General features: G+C 43.0%; 1 protein-coding gene across 2 annotated transcripts in view; it reads right to left on the bottom strand.

Annotated features, from left to right (window-relative positions):
• Positions 1 to 24,535, bottom strand: part of SYN1 (synapsin I) — a 67,179-nt gene extending 42,644 nt beyond the window's left edge. For both annotated transcript variants that reach the window (XM_064278221.1, XM_064278222.1), the window contains exons 1-5: positions 24,159 to 24,535; positions 14,715 to 14,772; positions 14,520 to 14,611; positions 13,507 to 13,663; positions 13,246 to 13,335 (exon numbers count right to left, since the gene is read on the bottom strand). In XM_064278221.1, the coding sequence (XP_064134291.1) occupies positions 13,246 to 13,335; positions 13,507 to 13,663; positions 14,520 to 14,611; positions 14,715 to 14,772; positions 24,159 to 24,535 (774 nt within the window). The remainder of the gene's footprint in view (positions 1 to 13,245; positions 13,336 to 13,506; positions 13,664 to 14,519; positions 14,612 to 14,714; positions 14,773 to 24,158) is intronic.
• Positions 24,536 to 25,910: the final 1,375 nt, after the last annotated feature.

Genomic DNA, 25,910 nt, shown 5'->3' on the forward strand with positions numbered 1-25,910 from the left:
ACAGCCAACATCATCCTAAGTGGAGAGAGCCTGAAAGCATTCCCCTTGAGATTGGGAACCAGACAAGGACACCCTTTAGCACCGCGCTTATTCAACATTGTGTCGGAGGTCGTAGCCAGAGAGAGAAATTGGGCTCGATAAAGAAATAAAGGGCATCTGCATTGGCAAGTAAGAAGTAAAATTATCTCTACTTGCAGATGACATGATCTTATGCACAGAAAACCCTAAGGAATCCTCCAGAAAACTACTGAAACTAATAGAAGAGTTCAGCAGAGTATTGGGATACAAGATAAGCATACAAAAATCAGTTGGATTTCTCTACACCAACAAAAAGAACATCGAAGAGGAAATCACTAAATCAATACCATTTACAGTAGCCCCCAAGAAGATAAAATACTTAAGAATAAATCTTACCAGAGATGTAAAAGACTTGTATAAAGAAAACTACAGTACACTGCTGCAAGAAACCAAAAGAGATCTACATAAGTGGAAAAACATACCTTGCTCATGGATAGGAAGAATAACATTATAAAAATTTCTATTCTACCAAAAGCGATCTATACATTTAATGCAGTTCTGATCCAAATTCCAATGACACTTTTTAATGAAATGGAGAAACAAATCACCAACTTCATATGGAAGGGAAAGAGGCCCCGGAGAAGTAAAGCATTACTGAAAAAGAAGAACAAAGTGGGAGGTGTACCTGATTTTAGAACCTACGATAACGTCACAGTAGTCAGAACAGCCTGGTACTGGTATAACAACAGATACATAGACCAATGGAACAGAATTGAGAATCCAGACATAAATCCATCCACATATGAGCAGTTGATATTTGACAAAGGCTCCGAAACAGTTTAATGGGGAAAAGACAGTCTTTTTAACAAATGGTGCTGGCATAACTGGATATCCATCTGCAAAAAAATGAAACAAGACCCATATCTCACTCCATGCACAAAAATGAGCTCAAAATGGATCAAAGACCTAAATACAAAACCTAAAATGATAAAGATCATGGAAGAAAAAATAGGGACAACGTTAGGAGCCCTAATACATGGCATAAACAGTATACAAAACATTACTAACAATGCAGAAGGAAAACCAGATAACTAGGAGCTCGTAAAAATCAAACACCTATGCTCATCTAAAGACTTCACCAAAAGAGTAAAAAGATTACCTACAGACTGGGACAAAGTTCTTAGCTATGACATTTCTGATCAGCGTCTGATCTCTAAAATCTACATGATACTGCAAAAACTCAACTGCAAGAAGACAAATAACCCAATTAAAAAATGGGCAAAATATATGAACACACTTCACTAAAGGAGACATTTAGGTAGCTAGCAGATACATGAGGAAATGTTCATGATCATTAGCTATTAGAGAAATGCAAATCAAAACTACAACGAGATTCCACCTCACTCCAACAATGTTGGCATTAATCTGAAAAACACAAAACAATAAATGTTGGAAAGGCTGCGGAGATATTGGAACACTTATACACTGCTGGTGGGAATGTCAAATGGTACAACCACTTTGGAAATTGATTTGGCACTTCCTTAAAAAGCTAGAAATAGAACTACCATAAGATCCAACAATCCCACTCCTTGGAATATATCCTAGAGGAATAAGAGCCTTTACATGAACAGATATAGGCACACCCATGTTCATTGCAGTCCTGTTTACAATAGCAAAAAGATGGAAGCAACCAAGGTGTCCATCAACGGATGAATGGATAAATAAGTTGTGGCATATTAACACAATGGAATACTATGCATTGATAAAGAGCAGTGATGAATCTGTGAAACAGATCATAACATGGAAGGCATTATGCTGAGTGAAATTAGTCAGTTGCAAAACAACAAATATTGTATAAGACCACTATTATAAGAACTTCGGAAATAGTTTAAACTGAGAAGAAAACATTCTTTTGTGGTTACTAGAGGGGGGATGGAGGCAGGGTAGGAGAGGGGTATTCATTAATTAGATAGTAGATAAGAACTATTTTAGGTGAAGGGAAAGACAGCACACAATACAGGGGAGGTCAGCACAACTGGACTAAACGAAAAGCAAAGAAGACTCCTGAATAAACCGAATGCTTCGAAGTCCAGCATAGCAGGGGCAGGGGTTTGGGGACCATGGTTTCAGGGGACATCTAAGTCCATTGGCATAATAAAATCTATTAAGAAAACACTCTGCATCCCACCTTGGAGAGAGGCTTCTGGGTCTTAAACGCTAGCAAGCGGCCATCTAAGATGCATCAATTGGTCTCAACCCACCTGGATCAAAGGAGAATGAAGAACACCAAGGACACAAGGTAATTATGAGCCCAAGAGATAAAAGGGCCACATAAAGGAGAGACTACATCAGCCTGAGATCAGAAGAGCTAGATGGTGCCCAGCTACAACTGATGACTGCCCTGACAGGGAACACAACAAAGAACCCCTGAGGGAGCAGGAAAGCAGTGGGATGCAGATCTCAAATTCTCATAAAAAGACCAGACTTAATGGTCTGACCGAGACTAGAAAGACCCCGGTGGTCATGGACCCCAGACCTTCAGGACCGGACAGGAACCATTCCCAAAGCCAACTCTTCAGACAGGGATTGGACTGGACGATGTGTTTAGAGAGGGATGCTGGTGAGGAGTGAGCTTCTTGGATCAGGTGGACCCTTGAGGCTATGTTGGCATCTCTTCCCTGGAGGGGAGATGAGAGGGTAGAGGGGGTTAGAAGGTAGCGAAATGGATAGGATAAGACAGAGTGGAGGGAGGGAGCAGGCTCTCTCGTTAGAGGGAGAGCAATTGGGAGTATGTTTCAAGGTGTATATAAGCTCTTGTGTGAGAGACTGACTTGATTTGTAAACTTTCACTTAAAGTACAGTAAAAACTTTTAGAAAATCACTGTGCAATTGACAAAGAAAAGACATACATGAGAATAAGGGACCTATTTGGTAAATGCTATAATATATATACAACTTTCCAGCAACAACCAAAAAATATGTGTGTGGTTACATATGTACTTATGCATGCATGTATGTTTATAGGTAGGTATATGTTTGTATCTACGTTAATAGGTGTACCTATCAAAAACCAAAAACCAAACCCATTGCCACTGAGTCGATTCCAACTCATAGCAACCCTACAGGACAGAGTAGAACTGTCCCATAGGGTTTCAAAGGAGCATCTGGTGGATCTCAACCACCGACTTTTTGGTTAGCAGCCGAGCTCTTAACCACTGTGCCACTAGGATTTCTGATGTACCTATAGGCATATGTATATACATGTATGTGTGTGCTGCATATATATTCAGATATATAATAAAAGACATAGGAGGCACAGTTATGCATACCTCTTAGACATAACCAAACATCTTGTGGGATTTGTTTACTGGGTTTGAAGGCTTAAGACCATAGGCTCATGGGACAACTTGGTCAACTGGCATATAAAGTTTATGTTCTACATCTTAGTTTGGTGAGTAGTGTCTTGGGTCCGAAAAGCTTGCAAGCAGTTATCTAACTATTGGAGAGGCGGGGCCAAAATGGTGGATTAGTTGTAAGCTTCTGGTGATCCCTCTTACAACAAAGACCTGAAAAAAAAAAGCAAAATGATTATATTTATGACAAGCTAGGAGCCCTGAATACCAAAGGAAAAGTTAGAAAATGGACTGAGTGGCGGGAGAGGGAGAGATGTTTCAGAAGTGGAGAGAAGTTGCCGGACCTGAATCTCCAGGAACCCTCAGGCACCACTCCTGGAGTGACCGTTGCAGGGCTGGCAGTAGCATTCCAGACACAGTCTCCTCAGGGAGAGACAGCCACACAGCCTACTCACACCTCCAGAACCAGAGAAGAAAGGCGCTCTCAGCAAAAGCTAAGTACTTGCATATACTTTACCATGCTCCCAGCCCCCAAGCCAGCTTCAGTGGCTATCGATTTCCCTGGGCCTGAGATAGCCCTGCTGAACCCTCTGAGCCATTCTCTCAGCCTTGGAAAAGAAAAGAGAGGGAATAAATTCATAATTGGGAGAAAAGATTATTTGCCAGCTCCACTAAGCTGGAGAGCTCAGGACAGAAGTGGCTCCTGTCCAGGCAAAACGGTCCATGCACTTTGAATATCTTTCTCCCCTGGGTGGATCCGTGTGGGCCTATTTCAGGAGAATAGGCTCTTGTTGGCAGACTGCAACTGTTTCAGCTGTGTGGAGGAGAGGTGGGTGTCTGATGTTTGACATCACTTTGCCTATTAAACAGGGTCTGCACCTACCCACATCAAGGGCCTGAGGACTGGTGGCTCCACCCACGTCACCTAGCCACCCACAACAGGGGTCCAAGGATAAGTGGTGCCTCCCAGCCCTTACAACCAAAAGCATTGGGTGCCCATGGTCTGGCTGCAAAACCCACCCACCTGTGTGCTCTAGGGAACAGGGATGGGCTTTCCTCACAGACACTCGGGGGATGGTTGTCAGCCCCTGCCTTGTTCAGAGTGTAACACCGCTGCTGCAACCAGATACCTGTGCCTACACCAATCACCCCTGCCCCTCTAAGACTGTAGGACAGAGCTGGTACCACACACTTGATTACCAACTACCTGGACACCTGAGCTGAATCCATACAAGTGAATGGACTCCTAGGATCATATGCTTGATAACACCTCTAGCCATCTAGTGACAGGACGTTGGAGTTTCAAAGGTGAAAATAAGCAAGCTCACTCACGCAACCTATCTGGGCATACCAAAACAAAACAAAGCAAGAAGCTAGGATACAGGAAGCAAATGTAAAATAAACTAATACAAAAATTTATAGATGGCTTGGAGACAACAGTCAATATCAAATCACATAAAGAAGCAGACTATGATCGCTTCAACAAGCACTCAAAACAAAGAATCAAGGGATCTTCTGGATGAAGGTGCCTTCCTGGAACAACCAGATGCAGAATACAGAAGATTAATATACGGAGCTGTTAGAGACATCAGGAATGAAATTAGGCAAAACGCAGAACAAGTCAAGGAACACACAGATAAAGCAGTTGAAGAAACTAAAAAGGTTATCCAATAACATAATGAAAAATTTAAGAAGCTGCAAGAATCCATAGAAAGACAGCAATCAGAAATTCAGAAGATTAACAATAAAATTACAGAATTAGACAACTCAGTAGAAAGAGGAATAGAATTGAGAAAGTGGAAGGCAGAATTAGATTGAAGACAAAACCCTTGGCACCAATATATTTGAAGAAAAATCGGATAAAAGAATTAAAAAAAAAATGAAAAAACCCTAAGAATCATGTGGATTCTATCAAGAGAAATAACCTACAAGTGACTGGAGTACCAGAACAGGGAGGGATAACAGAAAATACAGAGAGAGTTGTTGAATATTTGTTGGCAGAAAGCTTCCCTGACATCTTGAAAGATAAGATATCTATCCAAGATGCTCATTGAACTCCACATAAGGTAGATCTCAAAAGAAAGTCATCAAGACATATTATAATCAAACTTGCCAAAAGCAAAGATAAAGAGAGAACTTTAAGAGTAGTTAGGGATAAACGAAAAGTCACCTAAAAAAGGAGAGTCAATAAGACTAAGCTTGGACTACTCGGTAGAAACCATGCAGGCAAGAAGGCAATGAGATGACTTATATAAAGCATTGAAGGAAAAAACTGCCAACCATGAATCATATATCCAGCAAAACTCTCTCTCAAATATGAAGGGGAAATTAGGGTATTTCCAGATAAACAGAAATTTAGGGAATTTGTAAAAACCAAGCCAAAACTACAAGAAATACTAAAGGGAGTTCTCTGGTTAGAAAATCAGTGATATCAGGTATCAACCCAAGACTAGAACACTGGACAGAGCAACCAGATGTCAAACCAGGTAGGGAAATCACAAAAATAAATCAAGATAAAAAAAAAGTTCAAAACAGGAAAACAGTGATGTTATTATGTAAGAGAAGACAACACTAAAACAATAAAGAGGGACTAAGAATGTAGTCATAGATCTTTCATATGGAGAGGAAGACAAGGCAATACAAAGACTTAAAAGTTAGGTTTAAACTTAGAAAAAAACGGGTGAATATTAAAGTAACCAAAAGGAGACTAACAATCCCACCCATCAAAGTATAATACAAGAAAAAAATGAAGACTCAGCAGAAACAAAATCAACAAAACAAATAAAATGAAAAGACAATATATAGAGATAAACTACTCAGTACAAAAAATTAAGTGGGAAAAAGAAACTGTCAACAACACACACAAAAAAGACATCAGAATGACGGCACTAAACTCGTATCTATCCATAATTACACTGAATGGAAATAGACTAAAAGCACCAATTAAGAGACACAGAGTGGCAGAATGGATAAAAAAAACATGATCCATCTATACGCTGCCTACAAGAGACATACCTTAGACTTAGAGACACAAACAAACTAACGCTCAAAGGATAAAAAAATATGTATCAAGCAAACAACAATCAAAAAGGAGTATGAGTGGCAATATTAATTTCTGACAAAATAGACTTTAAAGTTAAATCCACCACAAAGGACAAGAAAGGAAATTATATAATGATTAAAGGGACAATATACCAGGAGGATATAACCATGTTAATATTTGTGCACCCAATGACAGGGCTTCAAGATAAATAAAACAAACCCTAACAGCATTGAAAAGTGAGATAGATAAAAAAAAAAAAATAGCTCCACAATAATTGTGGGAGCCTTCAACATACCACTTTTGGTGAAGGACAGAACATCCAGAAAGAAGCTCAGTAAAGGCACAGAAGCAAAAAAGTTTCCTGAATAAACCGAGCGCTATGAAGGCCAACGTAGCAGGGGCGGGTTTTAGGGACCATGGTTTCCGGGGACATATAAGTCAACTGGCGTAATAAAATCTATTAAGAAAACATTCTGCATTCCACTTTGGAAAGTGGCGTCTGGGGTCTTAAACGGTAGCAAGCGGCCATCTAAGATGCATCAATTGGTCCTCAACCCACCTGGAGCAAAGGCGAATGAAGAACACCAAAGACACAAGGTAATTATGAGCCCAAGAGACAGAAAGGGCCACATAAACCAGGGAGTACATCAGCCTGAGACTAGAAGAACTAGATGGTGTCCAGCTACAACCGATGACTGCCCTGAGAGGCAACACAACAGAGAACCCCTGGGGGAGCAGGAGAGCAGTGGGATGCAGACCCCTAATTCTCGTAAAAAGACCAGACTTAATGGTCTGACTGAGACTAGAAGGACCCCGGTGGTCATGGTCCCCAGATCGTCTGTTAGCCTGAGACAGGAATCACTCCCAAAGCCAACTCTTCAGACAGGGATTGGACTGGACTATGGGATAGAATATGATACTGGTGAGGAGCGAGCTTCTGGGATCAAGTAGACACATGAGAGTATGTGGGCTACTGTGAATAGTATTGACTTGGTGATTTCCTCTTCGATGTTCTTTTTGTTGATGTAGAGGAATCCAAGTGATTTTTGTATGTTTATCTTGTAACCTGAAACTCTGCTGAATTCTTCTGTTAGTTTCAGTAGTTTTCTGGAGGATTCCTTAGGGTTTTCTGTGTATAAGATCATGTCATCTGCAAAGAGAGATAATTTTACTTCTTCTTTGCCAATCCGGATGCCCTTTATTTCTTTGTCTAGCCTAATTGCTCTGGCTAGGACCTCTAGCACAATGTTGAACAAGAGCGGTGATAAAGGGCATCCTTGTCTGATTCCCGTTCTCAAGGGCAATGCTTTCAGGCTCTCTCCATTTCGAATGATGTTGGTTGTTGGCTTTGTATAAATGCCCTTTGTTATGTTGAGAAATTTTCCTTCAATTTCTATTTTGCTGAGAGTTTTTATCATGAATGGGTGTTGGACTTTGTCAAACACCTTTTCTGCATCAATTGATAAGATCATGTATGTGGTTTTTGTCTTTCATTTTATTTATATGGTGGATTACATTAATAGTTTTTCTAATATTGAACCAACCTTGCATAAAAGAAGAAAAAAAAATATATATATATTTTTTCTTGCATACCTGGTATAAATCCCACTAGGTCGTGGTGGATTATTTTTTGATATGGTGTTGAATTCTATTGGCTGGATTTTGTTGAGGATTTTTGCATCTATGTTCATGAGGGATATAGGTGTATAATTTTCTTTTTTTGTGGTGTCTTTACCTGGTTTTGGTAGCAGGGATATGGTGGCTTCATAGAATGAGTTTGGTAGTATTCCATCATTTTCTATGCTTTGGAATACCTTTAGTAGTACTGGTGTTAACTCTTCTCTGAAAGTTTGGTAGAACTCTGCAGTGAAGCCATCCAGACCAGGGCTTTTTTTTTGTTGGAAGTTTTTTGATTACCTTTTCAATCTCTTTTGTTATGGGTCTATTTAGTTGTTCTACTTTTGATTGTGTTAGTTTAGGTAGGTAGTGTTTTTCTAGGAATTCATCCATTTCTTCCAGGTTTGCAAATTTGTTAGAGTACAATTTTTCATAATAATCTGAAATGATTCTTTTAATTTCAGTTGGGTCTGTTGTGATATGGCCCATTTCATTTCTTATTCTGGTTATTTGTTTCCTTTCCTGTATTTCTTTAGTCAGTCTGGCCAATGGTTTATCAATTTTGTTAATTTTTTCAAAGAACCACCTTTTGGTTTTGTTAATTCTTTCAATTGTTTTTCTGTTCTCTAATTCATTTAGTTCAGCTCTAATTTTTATTATTGGTTTTCTCCTGGTGCCTGATGGATTCTTTTTTGCTCGCTTTCTATTTGTTCAAGCTGTAGGGACAGTTCTCTGATTGTGGCTCCTTCTTCTTTATGTATGTGTGCATTTATCGATTTAAATTGACCTCTGAGCACTGCTTTTGCTGTGTTCCAGAGGTTTTGATAGGAAGTGTTTTCATTCTCGTTGCATTCTATGAATTTCTTTATTCCCTCCTTTATGTCTTCTATAACCCAGTCTTTTTTGAGCAGGGTATTGTTCAGTTTCCAAGTATTTGATTTCTTTTCCCTGATTTTTCTCTTACTGATTTCTGCTTTTATGGCCTTGTGGTCTGAGAAGATGCTTTGTAATATTTCATTGTTTTGGATTCTGCAAAGGTTTGTTTTATGACCTAATATGTGATCTATTCTAGAGAACGTTCCATGTGCACTAGAAAAAAAAAAGTATACTTTGCAGCTGTTGGGTGGAGTGTTCTGTGTAAGTCTACGAGGTCAAGTTGGTTGATTGTAGCAATTAGATCTTCCGTGTCTTTATTGAGCTTCTTACTGGAAGTCCTGTCCTTCTCTGAAAGTGGTGTGTTGAAGTCTCCTACTGTAATTGTGGAGGTGTCTATCTCACTTTTCAACTCTGTTAAAGTTTGTTTTATATATCTTGCAGCCCTGTCATTGGGTGCATAAATACATGAGACTATGTGGGCATCTCCTGTCTGGAGGGGAGATGAGAGGGCAGAGGGGGTCAGAAGCTGGCCGGATGGACATGAGAAGAGGGAGTGCAGGGAAAGAGTATCCTGTCTCATCTGAGGGAGAGCAACTAGGAATATATAGCAAGCGTATGTAATTTTTTGTATGAGCGACTGACTTGATTTGTAAACTTCACTTAAAGCACAATAAAAATTAAAAAAAAAAAGTAAATACAATTATTGGTCTCCACTCATCTGGAGCAAAAGGGAATGATGGAAACCAAATACTAAGAGATGAAACTATAAAAGCAAACAATAGTTTGGCTTAACTAGTAAAAAATGTCTGCCTTGAGCATTATGCTCTTTTAAGAGCCATCTATATGGGAGCAACGTGACAACAGCAGCTAGAAAGATTAGACAGAAACCTTAGAAGGCAGTAAGTTTATGTTAATGCGAAAGGAACAACTCAGAAAAGGCGGGTGAGAATGGTTGCACAACTTGAAGAATGTAATCAATGTCACTGAATTTTACATGTAGAAACGGTTGAACTGGGGTATATTTTGCTGTGTATACTCTGAACAACAACAAAAAATTAAAAAAAAAAGAAACTAGTGTACAGGACTAATAGCCTGCACAAACCACAGCCTCATCTACCCTGAGACCAGAAGAACTAGATGGTGCCCAGATACCACTACCAACCATTCTGATCAGGGACACAACAGATGGACCCTGATAGAATGGGTAAAAATGTAGAACAAAACTCTAATTCTTATAAAGTCCAGACTTAGTGGACTGGTTGAGACTAGAACCCCTAAGACTATCACCCTGAGATACCCTTTAAACTTTGAACTGAAACTACTCCGGGAGGTCACCTTTCAGCTAAACAATAAATTGGCTCATAAAATAACATCACCCGTGAGTAATGTGCTCCTTAAAAAAATCTATATGAGACCAAATGGTCAACATTTACTCTAAAGCAAATTTGAGAAAGTAATGGGAGGCAGGGAAACTAGGTTAATGGAAACAGAACAACCAGACAGAAATAATGAAAATGCTGACACACTGTGGAGAATGTAACCAACATCACTGAACAATTCCTATAAACCAAAAAACCAAACCCAGTGCCGTCGAGTCGATTCTGACTCATAGCGACCCTAAAGGACAGAGTAGAACTGCCCCGTAGAGTTCCCAAGGAGCGCCTGGCGGATTTGAACTGCCAACCCTTTGGTTAGCAGCTGTAGCACTTAACGACTACACCACCAGAGTTTCCGAACAATTCCTATAGAAATTGTTAAACAGGAACCTAATTTGCTGTGTAAATTTTCACCGAAAACACAATAAAATATTATTTAAGAAATTAGGAATAGAACTTTTCAACACTTAGGTTGCAGTTACAGTATGCCAGATGCTACTGTTCTAAGCACTTTACATTTATTAAATAATTTAATTCTCACACCAACTCTATGAGGCAGAAACTATTATTACCCACATTTTGCAGATAGATAAACTGAGGAAAAGAGCATTTAAGTAGTAATAAACTGTGGAGCTGGAATACAGAAATTTTGCTCTTAATCACACTCCACTATACTCTCAAAGAATGTGGAATATTAATAATGATATACAAATTGGGTTTCATTAGAACTAATGAGTCAATCTTCATTAGTAAATAAACTTAATTCTTAACACATTGTTAACTTATGTCAGTGACCATAACTTGTAATACTGGTAAAAATTTGTAATATTAGTAGCAATGTTTATTTAATCAAGTTGGTAATGTTGGATCAATTTTGATATTTAATTTTAATTGAATTAATAAAACTGGTAATTATTATTTATATAAGCAAATGTAATTTTAACATTGGTAAAATATTATGAAATTTGATGGCATTTACTAGTAAGGTGATGTAATTTCTATTTGTAACTAAAATCTAATTCATAACTGTGGTACTCGTAATTTATATTAGTAATCATTACCTTAACATTTGTAATTATTTATAATATCAGTTGGAATGTTCATCACGAGTAACTATAATGTAATTCAAAACATACCCAAAACCCATTGCCGTTGTGTCAATTATGACTCACGACAACCCTATGGGACAGACAGAACTGCCCCATAGGGTTTTCAAGGCTTAATCTCTATGGAAGCAGACTGCCACATCTTTCTCCCGTGGAGCAGTTGGTGGGTTCAACCCACCAACCTTTTGGTTAGCAGACAAGTGCTTAACTACTGCACCACCAGGGCTGTTAGTAATCCTAATTTGTAACACTGGTAATAATTTGTTGTATCTGTAACAATACTTTACAATGTTTTTACTAACAGTTTAATTTTTTAGTAATTATAACTTAATTCACAATATAGGTACTTATCATTTATATTGATAATCTTCATTTGTAACATTGGTAAAAATTTGCAATATTAATTGTCATATTTAATGTTAGTAATGACAATACAATTTCTTTTATTAAGTAGAATATAATTCAAAACAGTGCTTACCATTTATATTAGAGCATAATTTGTAATATTGATAATACTTTGTAGTAATACTTATAATCTTTATAATACTAGTAATGATTATCCAATTTCTATTAGGAATTCTAATTTAATTCCTAATAATATTTATAATTGACATCAGTACCCATGATTTGTAGTTTGGGCAGTCCTTGGATTATGAAGGAGCTCCATTCCTAAATCTGTCTTTAAGTTCCATTTGTACATAAGTTGGAACAGTTAGGTACAGTTCATATTTAATGTCAGTCAAATGTTTGTCTTAGTATATAGTACGTAGTGTACCTTTTATGCATAAAATCGATAAAGAAACACTTCCCAAAAACCCACCGCCATCGAGTCGATTCCGACTCATAGCGACCCTACAGGACAGAGTAGAACTGCCCCCTAGAGTTTCCAAGGAGCGCCTGGCGGATTCAAACATGCCGACCTCTTAGTTAAGAGCCGTAGCACTTAACCACTACGCCACCAGGGTTTCCAGATACACTAAAACATCTTTAACATAATAATATAGTAATAATAATAATGTTTTGATATGTGTTGCAAAGTAGTGCCCATTTGTTATTATAAACCACTGTATGTACCTCGAATATTTAACATAATAGGCTTTATGAGGGTTGGTTCATAACTACAGGTTGTATGTAAGTTGGATATTCATAACCTTGGGACAGCCGGTATTGGCGATAATTTATAATATTAGTGCTTATGTTTTATGATAATACCAAAAACCAAACCTGTTGCCATCAATTCAATTCCAACTCATTGTGACCCTATAGGACAGAATAGAACTGCCCCACAGGGTTTCCAAGGAGCGCCTGGTGGATTTTGAACTTCCGACCTTTTGGTTAGCAACCAAGCTCTTAACCACTGTGCCACCAGGGCTTTATTTTATGATAATAAAAAAAGAATAAATTTACTAACCAATAATTCAACTTCTATGTGTAAACATAATTTAATTTATAACATTGCTACTGATAATTTTTAACGGCAACTCTAATTTGAAATTGGCAAAAATTTCTATCAGGAGCAATATTTGATAATGTTAGCAACAATTACTAATTTCTATTTGATTGTTTAAATTAGTTCAGTTAATTTACATTTGAAATCAATTTTTAATACGGCGAGAATAGGTAGTAAGAGTAATAAGATCAGGTAAACATTGGTATCGGTGATTTAATTCACACTTGTAACCATTAGTAAAATCATAGTATTGATAAACTCTATCACAAAGCAGTGTCACATCTCCACATGCACACACGGACTGTACTCTCTGATATCCTCCCATTGACAACACATCCATTGGTAATATCACTGTAGTAGTTATGACGTTTTTCCCTCCTGCCCACTCTATTTCCCCCGGACTCACCATTTCTTTATGATTGGGGTAGAAGGTCTGATCGATTAGTGGGAATTCCTCTGTCCCCAGTTTCTTGTGCAGTCGAACCATCTGGGCAAACTATGGGAGCCAGGAGAAATGAGTCAGCAAGTCCTTCACCTGGAGGGAGTCTCCACGCTGGGACTTCCAGTTTCTAAACTTCCTCAGCTCTCAAAAATCACAGTGATTTTAGGCTCCCACATGCATATAAGAGCTCTTCACTCTTCCAGTAGCACCCTCCCCATCACTTACCACCCAAGGCTTGTCACAGAAGTTGTAGACGGAATGTAAAGAGTTAACACTGGGAATTCCAGCATACTGCAGCCCAATGACCAAACTGCGGTAGTCTCCATTCCTTGCCATGCTGAAGGCATGCTGGCGGATCAGCACAAAGTCTGGCTTCAGAGACCTGGGGTGGCAGGGATAGAAGTGTTGAAGGTGCCCCCAGAAGTTCCCCACCACCCTTGGTACAAAAACCAAGTTTCTAAGTACCCACAGTTCCCAGAAATTGCAAAGTGATTTATTTGCACACATTCACAAGCTGTGCCCTCTGCCTCAAGTATCCTTTCTAACCTTTCCCCATCTGGTGATGCCCTTAAGCCTTTCCTTCCTGCTCCTTCCCTCACCAAGGGCAGCTTTGACAGCTCCCCCCTGGTCACAATCTCTCAGACCACCACCTGTCCTCAAAGTGTGCCGCTCAGAATAAATTTCAGCCTCAGGGCCTCTACAATGGCTGCTCCCTCTGCCTAGAACATTATCCCCCTAGATATCTGAATGGATCACTCCTTCACCTCCTTCAGATCTTTACTCTAATGTCTCCCACACTATTGGACCACCCTATCCAAATTGCAGACCCCATCACCACCCAACGATTCCTACGGCCCTTTACTGCTATATATTTTTTTCTTAGCACTTTTATACTACTTAATTTTTTGTCTGTTTTGTCCATTGCTACATCCTCAGCACCTAGAACAGCTCCTTGCACACAGTAGGTGTTCAATAAACATTTGTTGAATGCAAAATGCTGAGAGCAACACCTGCCGTGCAAAAGATGTTCAACAAATGTTTAGTACATTAATAAATGAAAAAATTTGACTTGTGGTCTGCTTGGATTCTTGGCTTTTTTTTCTTCAGAAAAAAAAAGCTACCTCCCTACATTCTGTGTCTAAGTTCTTGCTCACAGATGGATGGGTGGGGAGCTTCTCTCAGCTTAAGGGGGTCCTTACACCTCTCCCATAATACCAAGCTACCCTTTTTATACTTACCGCACAACCTTCACCCCATTCCGAAGAACTTCCATGTCCACAGAGAATCCACCATTGGCATGAGCCACAAGGTTGAGATCAGAGAATTCAGCCTGGGAAGGGGAGAAAATCAGTGATTCCCCCACATCACACAAAAATGATCACCCAGTTTGCAATCTGGACAGTTAACCCCCAGGTCCATCTGCCCCAACTAACCTGTTCTACTTTAATGTCAATTTCTCCATGAATCTTTTTTCCTTTGAAGTATTTCGCCCTGGAGAGGAAAAGCAGAGCACACCTGTCAAAACTCAAATACCAGCAAGGGTGGTCCCTTGATTCCCAACATTTGCCCCTCAATGCCCCTACGAAAACTGTAAATTGCTTTTAAATTGTTGAAATACTTTGAAAAATCAATAGTGCTTTGTAAACAATAAAGTCTGTTGTGATTCAGATGGAGGTGTGTAAATCTCAAAGGACATTGCAAACTAAAATATTTCCTTAAACCACAGAGAGTAGGCATTTCCCAAAATATGGTCTGCTAGTCACACTGCTATTGTAAATGTTGAAAAGCTTCACAAAATGAATAGTGCTTTGCAAACTATAACATAATTTGAAATTGCCTGGTGGTTTTTAAATGCCAAAGAACCTATAAAATACATATATATGAAAAAAGTGTGCCCGTGTTTGTGTATATTTCAGTCCCTGTGGTACCTGTGTCTGCTTGTATGGCCTGAAGCACCTCTCTGCTCTCTGGCCCTTTCCCAAGTGGGGGACACATTCCCCACATGTGGTTGTGTGCTGTGAGGGACACAACAGTCATAGGTGGGCAGTGGTATCAGAAAAGGAGAAACAGATTGAGGGATGCAGGTTGGGGTGCTTCTGAAGAAGCCGTAGCCAGCACTGATGGGGCTCGGGCAGGGAATGCAGCTGAGGACGAGGGGACACCAGAGGAAAGAGAGTAGGAGCAGCAGTAGGCACATCACAAACTGCTATGTCACTGTTCCTGGGCCCATCTGCAGCTGGGCTTTTTCCGGTGGCCTCCTCCCTGAGGCCCAGGATTTCTTCTAGACAGGCCTCTCCACAGACAGACCCTCATGCCCAATCAGGTTTCTCATGGAAGAGGGGGGTGAAGGGAGGAGACACTGCTAGGGTCACTGACATGAACACAGAGTCTATGACACATACACACAGCACAAATGGGCCCTAGTGACATCACTGACACACACAAAATATCCCAAACGCACTTATTCATTCTCTCTGTCGCACACATATATCATCACTGACATTGTTCCCTTACAAATGTCAAAAAGAATTTCTCTCAGACCCGCACATTTTCATCTATAAAATGATGATGAGTTCAGAGTATATCATTGTTTTTCAAACTTTTTTGACCACAAGTGTAGTGGGTATTTGTGGTCTCCTCTTCAGAGCCAATGCATCCATCTCCCAGCTGCTGGGAATATCAGCTGTTAACAGCTCACAGCTGTGTCGCCACCAGGACTTACCCTCTGTCACAAGCAATTCCCTTGGTCAAGGTTACACGTACTTTCTGAGGGTAACACACGGCCTATATTTGGTCTATGAGAGGGTACAAAGGCCGGCCTTCTTGCCTCAATATGGGCTGACTCTGAAGGGCCCTCACAACTCCAGAGCTCCCCCTAGGATTGGCTGAGGCCTCTGATGCAACCTCATTGTGGGTCAGATTCTTCCTCTGCTCAATCCTATCCTTCTTATAGGTGTTGATTTCAAAGTTGTTGGTTCCAATACACCTCCTGCATGTAAATCTCTGCCTCAGAGAGTTCCCAGGGAACCCAAACCAAAACAGTGGGCAAGAGAAGTGAAACTACAAAGCAGATTCTAATGCAATTCTGGAGCTGGATCATCCAGCAGCCAGCTGTGGATGAGGCTCCATCATATCACTGGTGGGAGGTGTAGCACAGATAGCCCCTGGCATGCTGTAGCAACGCAAAGGGCTCTGCAGCAGTTCTGGGCTACGGCACAGTAGCCCTGCCACTTGGGTCATATGATCTGACGTACTGATACTGGAGGTATCAGTAGTAGGAAAAGATGCAGTGTGGAGTTTAAGAAAAGCCCAAGTGGGAGAATTACAACATAGGCCCCTGGGGTTCTGCAGCAGTAGTGTCTTTAACCGATAGTGGACTGTAATGGAATATCAGTGGGAGGGAATGCACTGGCTGATGAAATATCCCTGGCACTTAAAAGGTATCAGGGAAATGTTAACCAGACTTGGGTGACTATTGGCTGAGAACCATTGATTATCTGAAGAATGATATGACTCTCTCAGGGTGAATAATCATCAATTCAAGGCAAAATGTGAAAACCAGAGGGCCTCCTTGGGCTGCATTTAAGGAAGCCCTAATCCCCTGCAGCCAGAGGACAGAGAAGGGAAGACCAGGCTCAGGGCTTAATTGTAAATGTAGCAGAGCTTCAGAGATGGTTCAATTATCAGGTCTAGCACATCTCCTATGCCATGCTCAGGGTCTTATAGGGAAGGAATGAGACCCTGAAACTTGGGATGGGGATATCTGGGCAGAGGCAGTTAAAAATCTTGAGCTTAAAGATTCACCTGATTCCACTGGGCCTACAGAAGTAGCCCACTCTCCGTTGTTAGAATATAGAGCTTCCCTCTGCTTGAAGATAATGCAGAGGCCTCAAATGAAGCAGTTGCCTTATAAAACATTGCTTGCCCCTCTCAGAAACAAAACCCACCTCCTCTCTTGGCAACCAGGGTCAAATTCAACACACTTGACTGGAAAGGTTCTAGACTTGCAAAGCAAGGAGGGGAACTATATGTAGAAGAAGCTGAAGAATCCAGCTAATATGCACTGGCAGGAGCTGGGAAGGAATGCATGGGACTGAATCCTGAGGACAGTGGATCCAGGGGGTAGAACATAAAATTGGAGTACTCTTCCAGAATACAGAATTTAAAACCTTGGTAAAGATCCTAGAAGATGGTGCTAACACACTGCTAGGATGACTCTTGAAAACTTAGAAAAAACAGTGGCCCACACTACATGAAGCAGAAATGCCAAAACTTCCATGGGAGAATATGGAAGGAAAGGACTTGGAGAAACAGCAATGCTAAGTAGATACACTATCGAAGTCTGAAAAACCCACCAGCTGACTATGTTCTATGAGAGGACTCAGAGGATATACACAACTTAACAAAGCAATAAGGAATATGCTTGTAAGAGTGGCACCAGCAATGTTGAGAAACACAGAAGGGGTAATGCAATAAATGAAGTCCTGACCCAGGTCCTGCTCACAGTGGGTCCACTGGGTTCATAGATCTACCCAGTAGTTACTTCCCCAGTTCACAAATGCATAATTGGAATGGGCATAATTTTCAGTTGTCAGAACCCTTTGGCCTGTGCAGTAAGAGCTTTTGTAGTGGTGAAGACCAAATGGAAGCCTCTGAAACTGCCCTCCCCTCCTGATCAAAACAGTAAATAAAAAGCAATATTGTATACTAGGGGTGATGGTGGAAGTTAGTGCCACTCTTAAAGATCTAGAGGGTGTAGCGCTGTTGGTCCCATCATATCTCCATTAAACTAACCAGTTTAGCTCCTGCAGAGACTGGATGGATCCTGTAGAGTGACTGTAGACTACTGTAAGCACAATCAAATAGTATCCCTGATTGTAGCTACAGTACTGGACACACTAGAGCAGATTAGTAAGATCTCAAGTACATGGTATTTGGCCACTGATTGGGTGAATGCATTCTTTTCTCTTCTGATTAGAAAAGAGGATCAGAATCAATTCATATTCATGTGGGACTGACAACGATATTCCTTTATGGTCTTGCCACAGGACTATATCAACTTTATTCCTGTGCCATAATCTAGTCCAAAGGGACCTGGAGCATCTGGATATCCCATAGAATATGACACTGAACCACTATATTGATCACATCATACTGACTGGGCAAGATGAACAAGAGATGGTCAGCACATTGCCTTGGTAAAACACATAAGGGTGGGAGATGAGCCCTACAAAGACTCAGTAACCTGCCACATTTGTAAAATATTTAGGGATCCAGTGGTCCAGGGTATGACAGGATAGTCCCTCCAAAGAATAGGGCAAATTATTGCATCTTGCATGTCCCACCACGAAGAAAAAAAACCACAACACCTGGTAGGCCTTCTCAGGTTCTGGAGGCAGCATATTCCACACTTGGAAGTACTGCTCTGACCCATATATCAGGTGACACTCAAGGCTGCCAGCTCTGAGTGGAGACCAGAGCAGAAAAGGGTTCTGCAGCAGTTTCAGGCTCCAGTGCAAGCATCCCTGTCACTTGGGCCACATGATCTGGCAGATCCTATGATATTGGAAGTGTCAGTAATTGGAAAATTCAGTGTGGAGCTTATGAGAAGCCCAAGTGGGAGGCACTGAAGTTCTGGAGCAAGGCCATGCCATCTGCAGCAGAGAATTATACGCCTTTTGAGAAACAAATCCTGGTGTGGTACTGGTCTCTGGTAGAGACAAAACGCTTGATCATAAGGCACCAAGTGACAATGCACCCAAAACTGTCCATTATGGGCTAGGTCCTGCCAGACCCAGCAAGTAATAAAGTCGGATAGGCACAGCTGCCAGGATCAAGCCCAAGCAGGACCAAGCAAGTTGCATGAGCAGTTAACCCAGATCCCCATGTATTCCACAATTGTGCTAGTGCCTCTCCCTCTGCTCACTAATGGGATCCCTTACAACCAGCTAATGAAGGAAGAAAAAACTCAAGCTTTGTTCATAAATGGTTTGACTTGGTGTGGGTGGAAGCCAAAAAGAGATACTGGTTGCACTATAGCCCCACTTGGAGTGACCTTGAAAGAGAGTGGCAGAGCTACGAACGGACAAAGCTTTGAGCTGTGTACCTGGTCGTTCACTTTGTGTGGAAAGAGAAGTGGACCAAGATTAGAATATACATTCACTTATGAGCAGTGGTGAGTGGCTTGGCTGGTTGGTCATAAGGCCTGGAAGAAAAAAGTGTTGGAAGATTATGACAAGGAGGTCTGGTATAAAGGAATGTGAGTGGACATATTGGAGAAGGCAAAAAGTGAGGAGTGGAGATCTTTGTATTGCATTTTAACACCCATCAGATAGTATTCACCATGAAAGTGGCACTATACAAACAGGTAGACCAAATGAGTCAGCCAGATAATGTGAACCAGCCTCTATAATCAGCACATGGTCACATGAATAAAGTGGCAATAGTAACAGAGATAGAGGCTATGTATGTGGCCAACAGCATTACTGTCAAATGTCCAACCTGTCAGCAACAGAGACCAACATTGAATCCCTGATATGGCACCATCTCTCTAAGAGATCAACTTGGTAACAGACCAGCTTTATGGTTTTGCCACTGGGCCACTTCCACCCTGGAAAGAGTAGTGATTCATTTTGACTGGACTACTGTATATATGGGTTTACCTTTCCAGACTAAAGGACCTTTAGCAAGCATCATTGTCCAAGGGCTTACACAGTGCTTGCTCCATGAGCATGGGATCCTACATAACCCTGAATCAGACCAAAGGACACACTTTACAGCAAAAGAGGTGCAAAAGTGGGATCCACTGATCGCATAGCACACCAACCAGAAGCTGCTGGCACGATAGAGTGATGGAAAAACTTGTTGAAACCACACAGCTAAGGCCCCATCATGGAGGTGATATCATGAAAGAATGGGATACCATCCTCCAAAACACAGTGCACACTCTAAATCAATGATCACTGTATGTGCTATGTTGCTAATGGGTAGAATACATGGGTCTGGGAACTCAGCAGTTAAAGGAGGAGTGGCAAAGCTTACCATCATTCTCAGTGATCCACTTCTGGAATTTGTGCTTCCTGTTTCCTCAGGGTTCTGCAGGGTTAGAGGTTCTGGTTCTCCAAAGGGGAACACTGCTACTAGGGGATGCAGCAAGAAACCCATTAAACCATAAGCTATGGCTGATACCTGGGCACATCAGGTTTCTCAGGCCAAGGGACATGAAGAGGAGTCACTACCTTGGAAGGGTTACTTGACCCTGACCATTAAGAGGAGGCAGGGCTACTGCTACACAGTGGGAGCAAGGAGAAATGTGCTTGGCACCAAGGTGGTCCATTTTAGCATCTCTTGGTACTCCTTGTTCACCTTTGATGGTAAATGGACTAGTGCAGCAGCCACAGCCTGAGAATGGCACAGTGGCCAGGGTCTCAGACCTCTCAAGGATGAAGGAATGGATCACCCAACAAGTAAGTCACTGAAACCAACAAAGGTGCTAGCTGACGGTGAAAGGAATCTAGAATGTATAGTAAAGAGACAGTCAATATTTATGGCCTTGAAATCAACTGCAGCAGCAGAGGTTATAGTTTGTCCCACTAACCTTGCTCTTTTAAGTTTCTCCCAGAAAACAAGAGCAATAAGAATCCTGGAAATGCTGTTCCCAGATGGGGTGAACTTACTATAAGAAAGAAGCAAATGGGTCTGAGCAGTACAAGTGGTGGAGTGTGTGCTCCACTCAGATTCCCTCTCCTTCAGGTATTCATATCCATCCCCCAGTTTCTGGGAATACCTGTTGCTGAAGGCTCACAGTTGCGTCCATCACTAGGAATTGTCCTCTGCAGGGATTTGGAATTCGCCTCACCCAAAATTATGCCTCCTCCAAGGGGGCAGCTTACAGCCAATGACTGACTGATGCAGGACTACAAAAGCCTGGCCACCCCACCTCAACTGGAAAGGAATGAGAGTGGTGAGGTTTGGTGGGAAAGGCATCAGACTATACTTAGGCATTCACACTATTACAGAGTTCATACAACCCTTCCTTTACTCCCAGATGAAATTCCTAAAGCTTTCATGGTTCTGAAAGTCTGCAAGTTGATGATGCAGAGGTCTCTGTTGCCCATACTAGTGGCCTAGTGTACACAGGCTCTCTCCCTTTGTCCAATCCACCCCACATGTAGTAGGCACTAGATAAATATTTGCTAGATTGACTGGACGAAAAGACTGGAGGTGCTGCTGGGATAAAAGGAGGCTTCTGGGGTGCATAAGGGGAAGCGAAAGATCTTTCACTGAAATTGGCAGGTGCCCAATAAATGCTTGTTGGACAGATAAGAAGAAAAAAAAGAAAGAAAGAAAACACTGGAGTGGCAACTATGGGAAAGGGACAGAGACTTATCAGTATTTAGCAGGTTAATTAATAAGTGCCTGATGGAATGAAGGAAAAAGCAGCAAAGAGACTGCCTGGAAGTGGGGAGTGGAAAAGGGAGGTCTAAAGGAGGGTGGTTACCAACATATGGCAGGAATCTCATTAAGGCTTGCTGACTTCAATGGAGCAAATTTAAGCAAGAAGATGGCACCTGTGTGAGTGGGTGTTGGTGAAGAAATTATAGCAGTTCTCAATAAATGTTTTATAGATTGATGGAGAAAAGAGTGGAGGAACCTACTGCAGGAAGTGGAATGTGGTTCTTTGAACAGCAAACCAGTTGCTGCAGAGTCGATTCTGGCTTATGGAAATCCCATGTGTGTCACAGTAGAACTGTGCTCCATAGGGTTTTTAATGGCTGATTTTTCAGAAGTAGTTCTCTAGGCCTTTCTCCCGAGGTGCCTTGACTCGAGTTGCCAACCTTTCAGTTAACAGCTGAGCATGTTAACTATTTGTGCCACTCAGGGACTCCTGAACAGCATAAAGTAGGAGATTAATAAGTGCTTTCTGGATTAATTGGGAAAAAGGGAAGTTGGGGAGATGGCCACTAAATGGGGAAGAGGGCCTAGCCAGAATACAGTAGGTACACATTATGAGCTTTTAGGATTGTGTAGTGTGAAAGGCAGGATGAAGACTATTAAAGGGGAATTAGGGATACAAGAGTGGGGAGAGAAGAGGTACTCAATATGGGCTTCTTAGTATACAGTTAGTGCTCAATAAATGACTGTGGGGTTGAACAGAGGAAAAGGTATAGGCAAGCGAGACAGCGGTTGAGATTAGAGGGAAGGGGAACTGAAGGAGGGTTCTTCCTAGTATATAGTAGTGCTTAGCGTATGCTTCCCACACTCTGACGCATAGGAGGTACGCAATAAATATTTGTGGAATGAGTAAGTGGCTCTGAACAGAGGGAAAGGCTGTTGGGTAAGGGCCTTATTGAATACCAGCTGTTTATTTAACCAATAAACAGCTGGTATTCAATAAGTTTAGGTTGAAGTCAACCCTTGGAGAGAGCTCTTGAAGCAGGGGCAGGAACTTCTACAGATACGGAAAAGGGAAGATGAGAGTGACTCTTACATAGAAGGTGTTCAATAAATGTTTACCAGCTTACATAGAAGAAAGGCCCTTTGGGATACAGATTCAAGGTTGGGAGAGGAAATCCTGGGGGATGCTGGAGGGAAAGGGATAACCCCTATAATTTGGGCTCTGGGTTTACCAAAGGAAGAGACTTTGGGGAAAGGCCTTATGATTGGGGCAGGTTCTCCTAGTGGTAATAAAGGGGAGTGTACTCCCAATAAACAAAAGGCACTGCATGCATGCTCACTGGCAGAAAAGGACTGTGGGGTGGAGGTGCGAACATAGGGCACACAGAAGACACACTCCGTAAATACTCACAGGAGCCACTGTAGGAAAATATCTTTGGGGAAAGGTGATTAGAATGGAACACATGCAGGAAAGAGCCTTTAGGGAAGGCTCACACAGCAGGCGGTTGATAAATGCTATATGGATCCACTAGAGGAAAGGTCTTTGCAGAAGTAGCTTGAGAACAGGGGATAAAGGAGAAACTCAGTAAATGCCTTGTAGATCCATTGCAGGAAAAGGTCTTTGGGGAGAGAATCTGAAGGTGAGTCACACACAGAAGGTTCAAAAATGCTCATGGAGCTCATTGGAAGAAAAGGATTTGTTTGGGAAAGGGGCTTGAGGATGGGGCATACAGCAGGCACTTAACAAGTGCTTCCCAGACCCGTTGGAGGAAAGGCCCTTTGAAGAGGGGGCCTGGAGTTGGGGCACACAAAAGGCATTAAATAAAGGCTCACAGAACCCATTAAAGGCAAAGCTTTTGGCGAGAATCTGGGGTGGATACACAGCAGGCCCTCAATCAGTGTTTGAGGAATAGTTTAAAAGGTCTTTGAGGAAGGGCTTGTGGGTGAGACACATACCACAAACTGGATACAGGCTCACAAGATCCATTAGAGAGAAAGCCTTAGGACAAGGGTTGTGGGAGACAGGGCACATATCAGGCTCTCAATAAATATTCAGAAAATTAATTGAACCCAAAGGTCTTGGGGAAAGGCTTCTCGTTGAGGCACACTTCAGGTACTCTAAATGTTCACAAGATCCATCAGACGACAAGGCCTTTGGGGCGGGGGGGGGGGGAGCCAGGGCACATGTTAAGCTCTCAAATGCTCACAGGATGTACTGAAGCTAAAAGCTTTGGGGAAGGAGAATAGGGGAAGAGGTACACGGCAGGCGCTGGCTACCTGCTCCCTGTATCCATCGACAAGGCTTTGGGGGAAGGGATACTAGGGCGGGGCACGCAGGAAGAGCCCAGCGTAATATTTAAAGGAAAGGCTTTGAGGGAGGGGGCCAGGTGCCAGGTATACAAGCGGTGCTTTATAATTGCTCAACGCGGGACGATCTGGGGATCCAAGTCCGCGGGAAGACGTCCGCGGCAGTGGCTTACCAGTCGGTGTGCGGCTCGTCGATGACCAGCAGCACCCTGGCGGCGGCGCCCCCGCGGCCTACGCTCCCAGAGCCGCCGCCCACCTGCTCGCTGAAGGTAGCGGCAGCGGCCGCAGTGGTCTGCTTGACCGCGTTGGACAGCGACGAGAAGAAGCCACCGCCGCCTGAGGACCCGGGGCTAGGGGCGGCTGGAGAAGCCACAGGGGCGGCCGAGGAAGCCCTCTCGGCAGCAGCGGTTGCGGGACCAGGCGTGACCCCGGGGCTGGAGGCAGCGGGCGGCGGCGGGGGCGGCTGCGGGCGCTGCAGGTCTGTCATGTACCCATTTGGCAGATTCGCCATGAAGTTGCTGTCCGACAGGCGGCGCCGCAGGTAGTTCATGGCTGCGGCGCTGGGCAGGGGGTCCTGCGGGCAGTCTGACCAGAAGCCGCGGGGGCGGACCGCGCGGGGCCCAGGAGCACAGCTGCGCTCTCAGGTACGAACTCCTCCGCTGCCCGCTGCAGACTGAGGCAGCGCGGAGCCGCTGCCGCCGCAGCGCGCATGGTCGCGCCCGTGCCTCCCTATCTCGTGCGCTGTGTGGTGCAGTCCGGCTGGGCTGGTGGCGGCGCGGACGCGACCAAGGCGGCCAAAAAGGGGAGTTTGCGGAGGAAGGGCGAGTGACGTCAGTGCACCTTCAGAGTTGGGACCGCGGTGGAGCTCGAAGACAGGCGGGGGCGGAGGCGCTGTCCGCGGTGCTGAAGGCAGCAGTGCGCACGCGTAGCGCCGCATCCTGTTCCCCCTCCCCCTCTCTGATTGGGGATGCGCAATTTGGGGGGTGGGGGCAGGGTGGGTGTTTTTTTCCCGGAGGGTCTTGGCCAGTGGTCAGGCAGGTCCCCCACCCTGCCTCATTCTGGTCCTCACACCTGCTCGGTCACGTAGGATTCTCTGCAGATACTCGTTTCCAGTGTTGATGCTCACAGCAGAAGGCATTTGGGGGAGGGAGTGGAGGGCACATTGGAGACACAAAAGTGGAAAAATAATCCCCTCATGGTGAGATGTGGGGTCATCTACACAATGCCCCGCGAGCAGATCAGTCTGCCACGTCCTCATAGGCTCAGCCAGGCAGAGAGAAGGGTGCAGGGGCGGCGTAGGCAGCACCAGACATGCGGAGGTGGACATTTGCACAGGGTACAACATCCTTGCTGTGGATGGAGGGGGCTCTGGAAGCACACAGGGAATAACACACACGTGGAGGTACATAGAGATACACACAAATATAAGGAAACACGGGGACATGCACAGAGAACACACCCAGATACAGGTATATACACAGATACACAGGGTAACACACATGGGCATGTGTGCACACACGCGCACGCACACACACACACAGGCACCATACAGACACAGGGAAACTCACACGAGCATGCAAACCTAGATAAAACACACACTCACAGAATAACAATCACGGACACAGATCTATAACACACACCTACTGTCTGCAGCTCTAGTCCTGATGCTTGTCACTCTCCCCCCACCGCCTCCCACATACATTTGCTCCATATGCCACCATTCCTCTGCCTTGAACACAGCCAAAGACCATGCTAACCATTCATTTTCATCAGTCCTCATGGCTGTCTCTCCCTGGACCCAAGAACTTCCCCCAGACAGAGGCAGACCAAGCCTAGGGCATGCGCACAGTAGGTGCCAATTAATATCTGCCAAATAAGCAAACGACCTTTATAGTTGGAACAGAGGTGAACTGTGGAAGCCATCC

Source organism: Loxodonta africana, chromosome X (assembly GCF_030014295.1).
Source record: "Loxodonta africana isolate mLoxAfr1 chromosome X, mLoxAfr1.hap2, whole genome shotgun sequence".
Classification (NCBI taxonomy): Eukaryota; Metazoa; Chordata; class Mammalia; order Proboscidea; family Elephantidae; genus Loxodonta; species Loxodonta africana.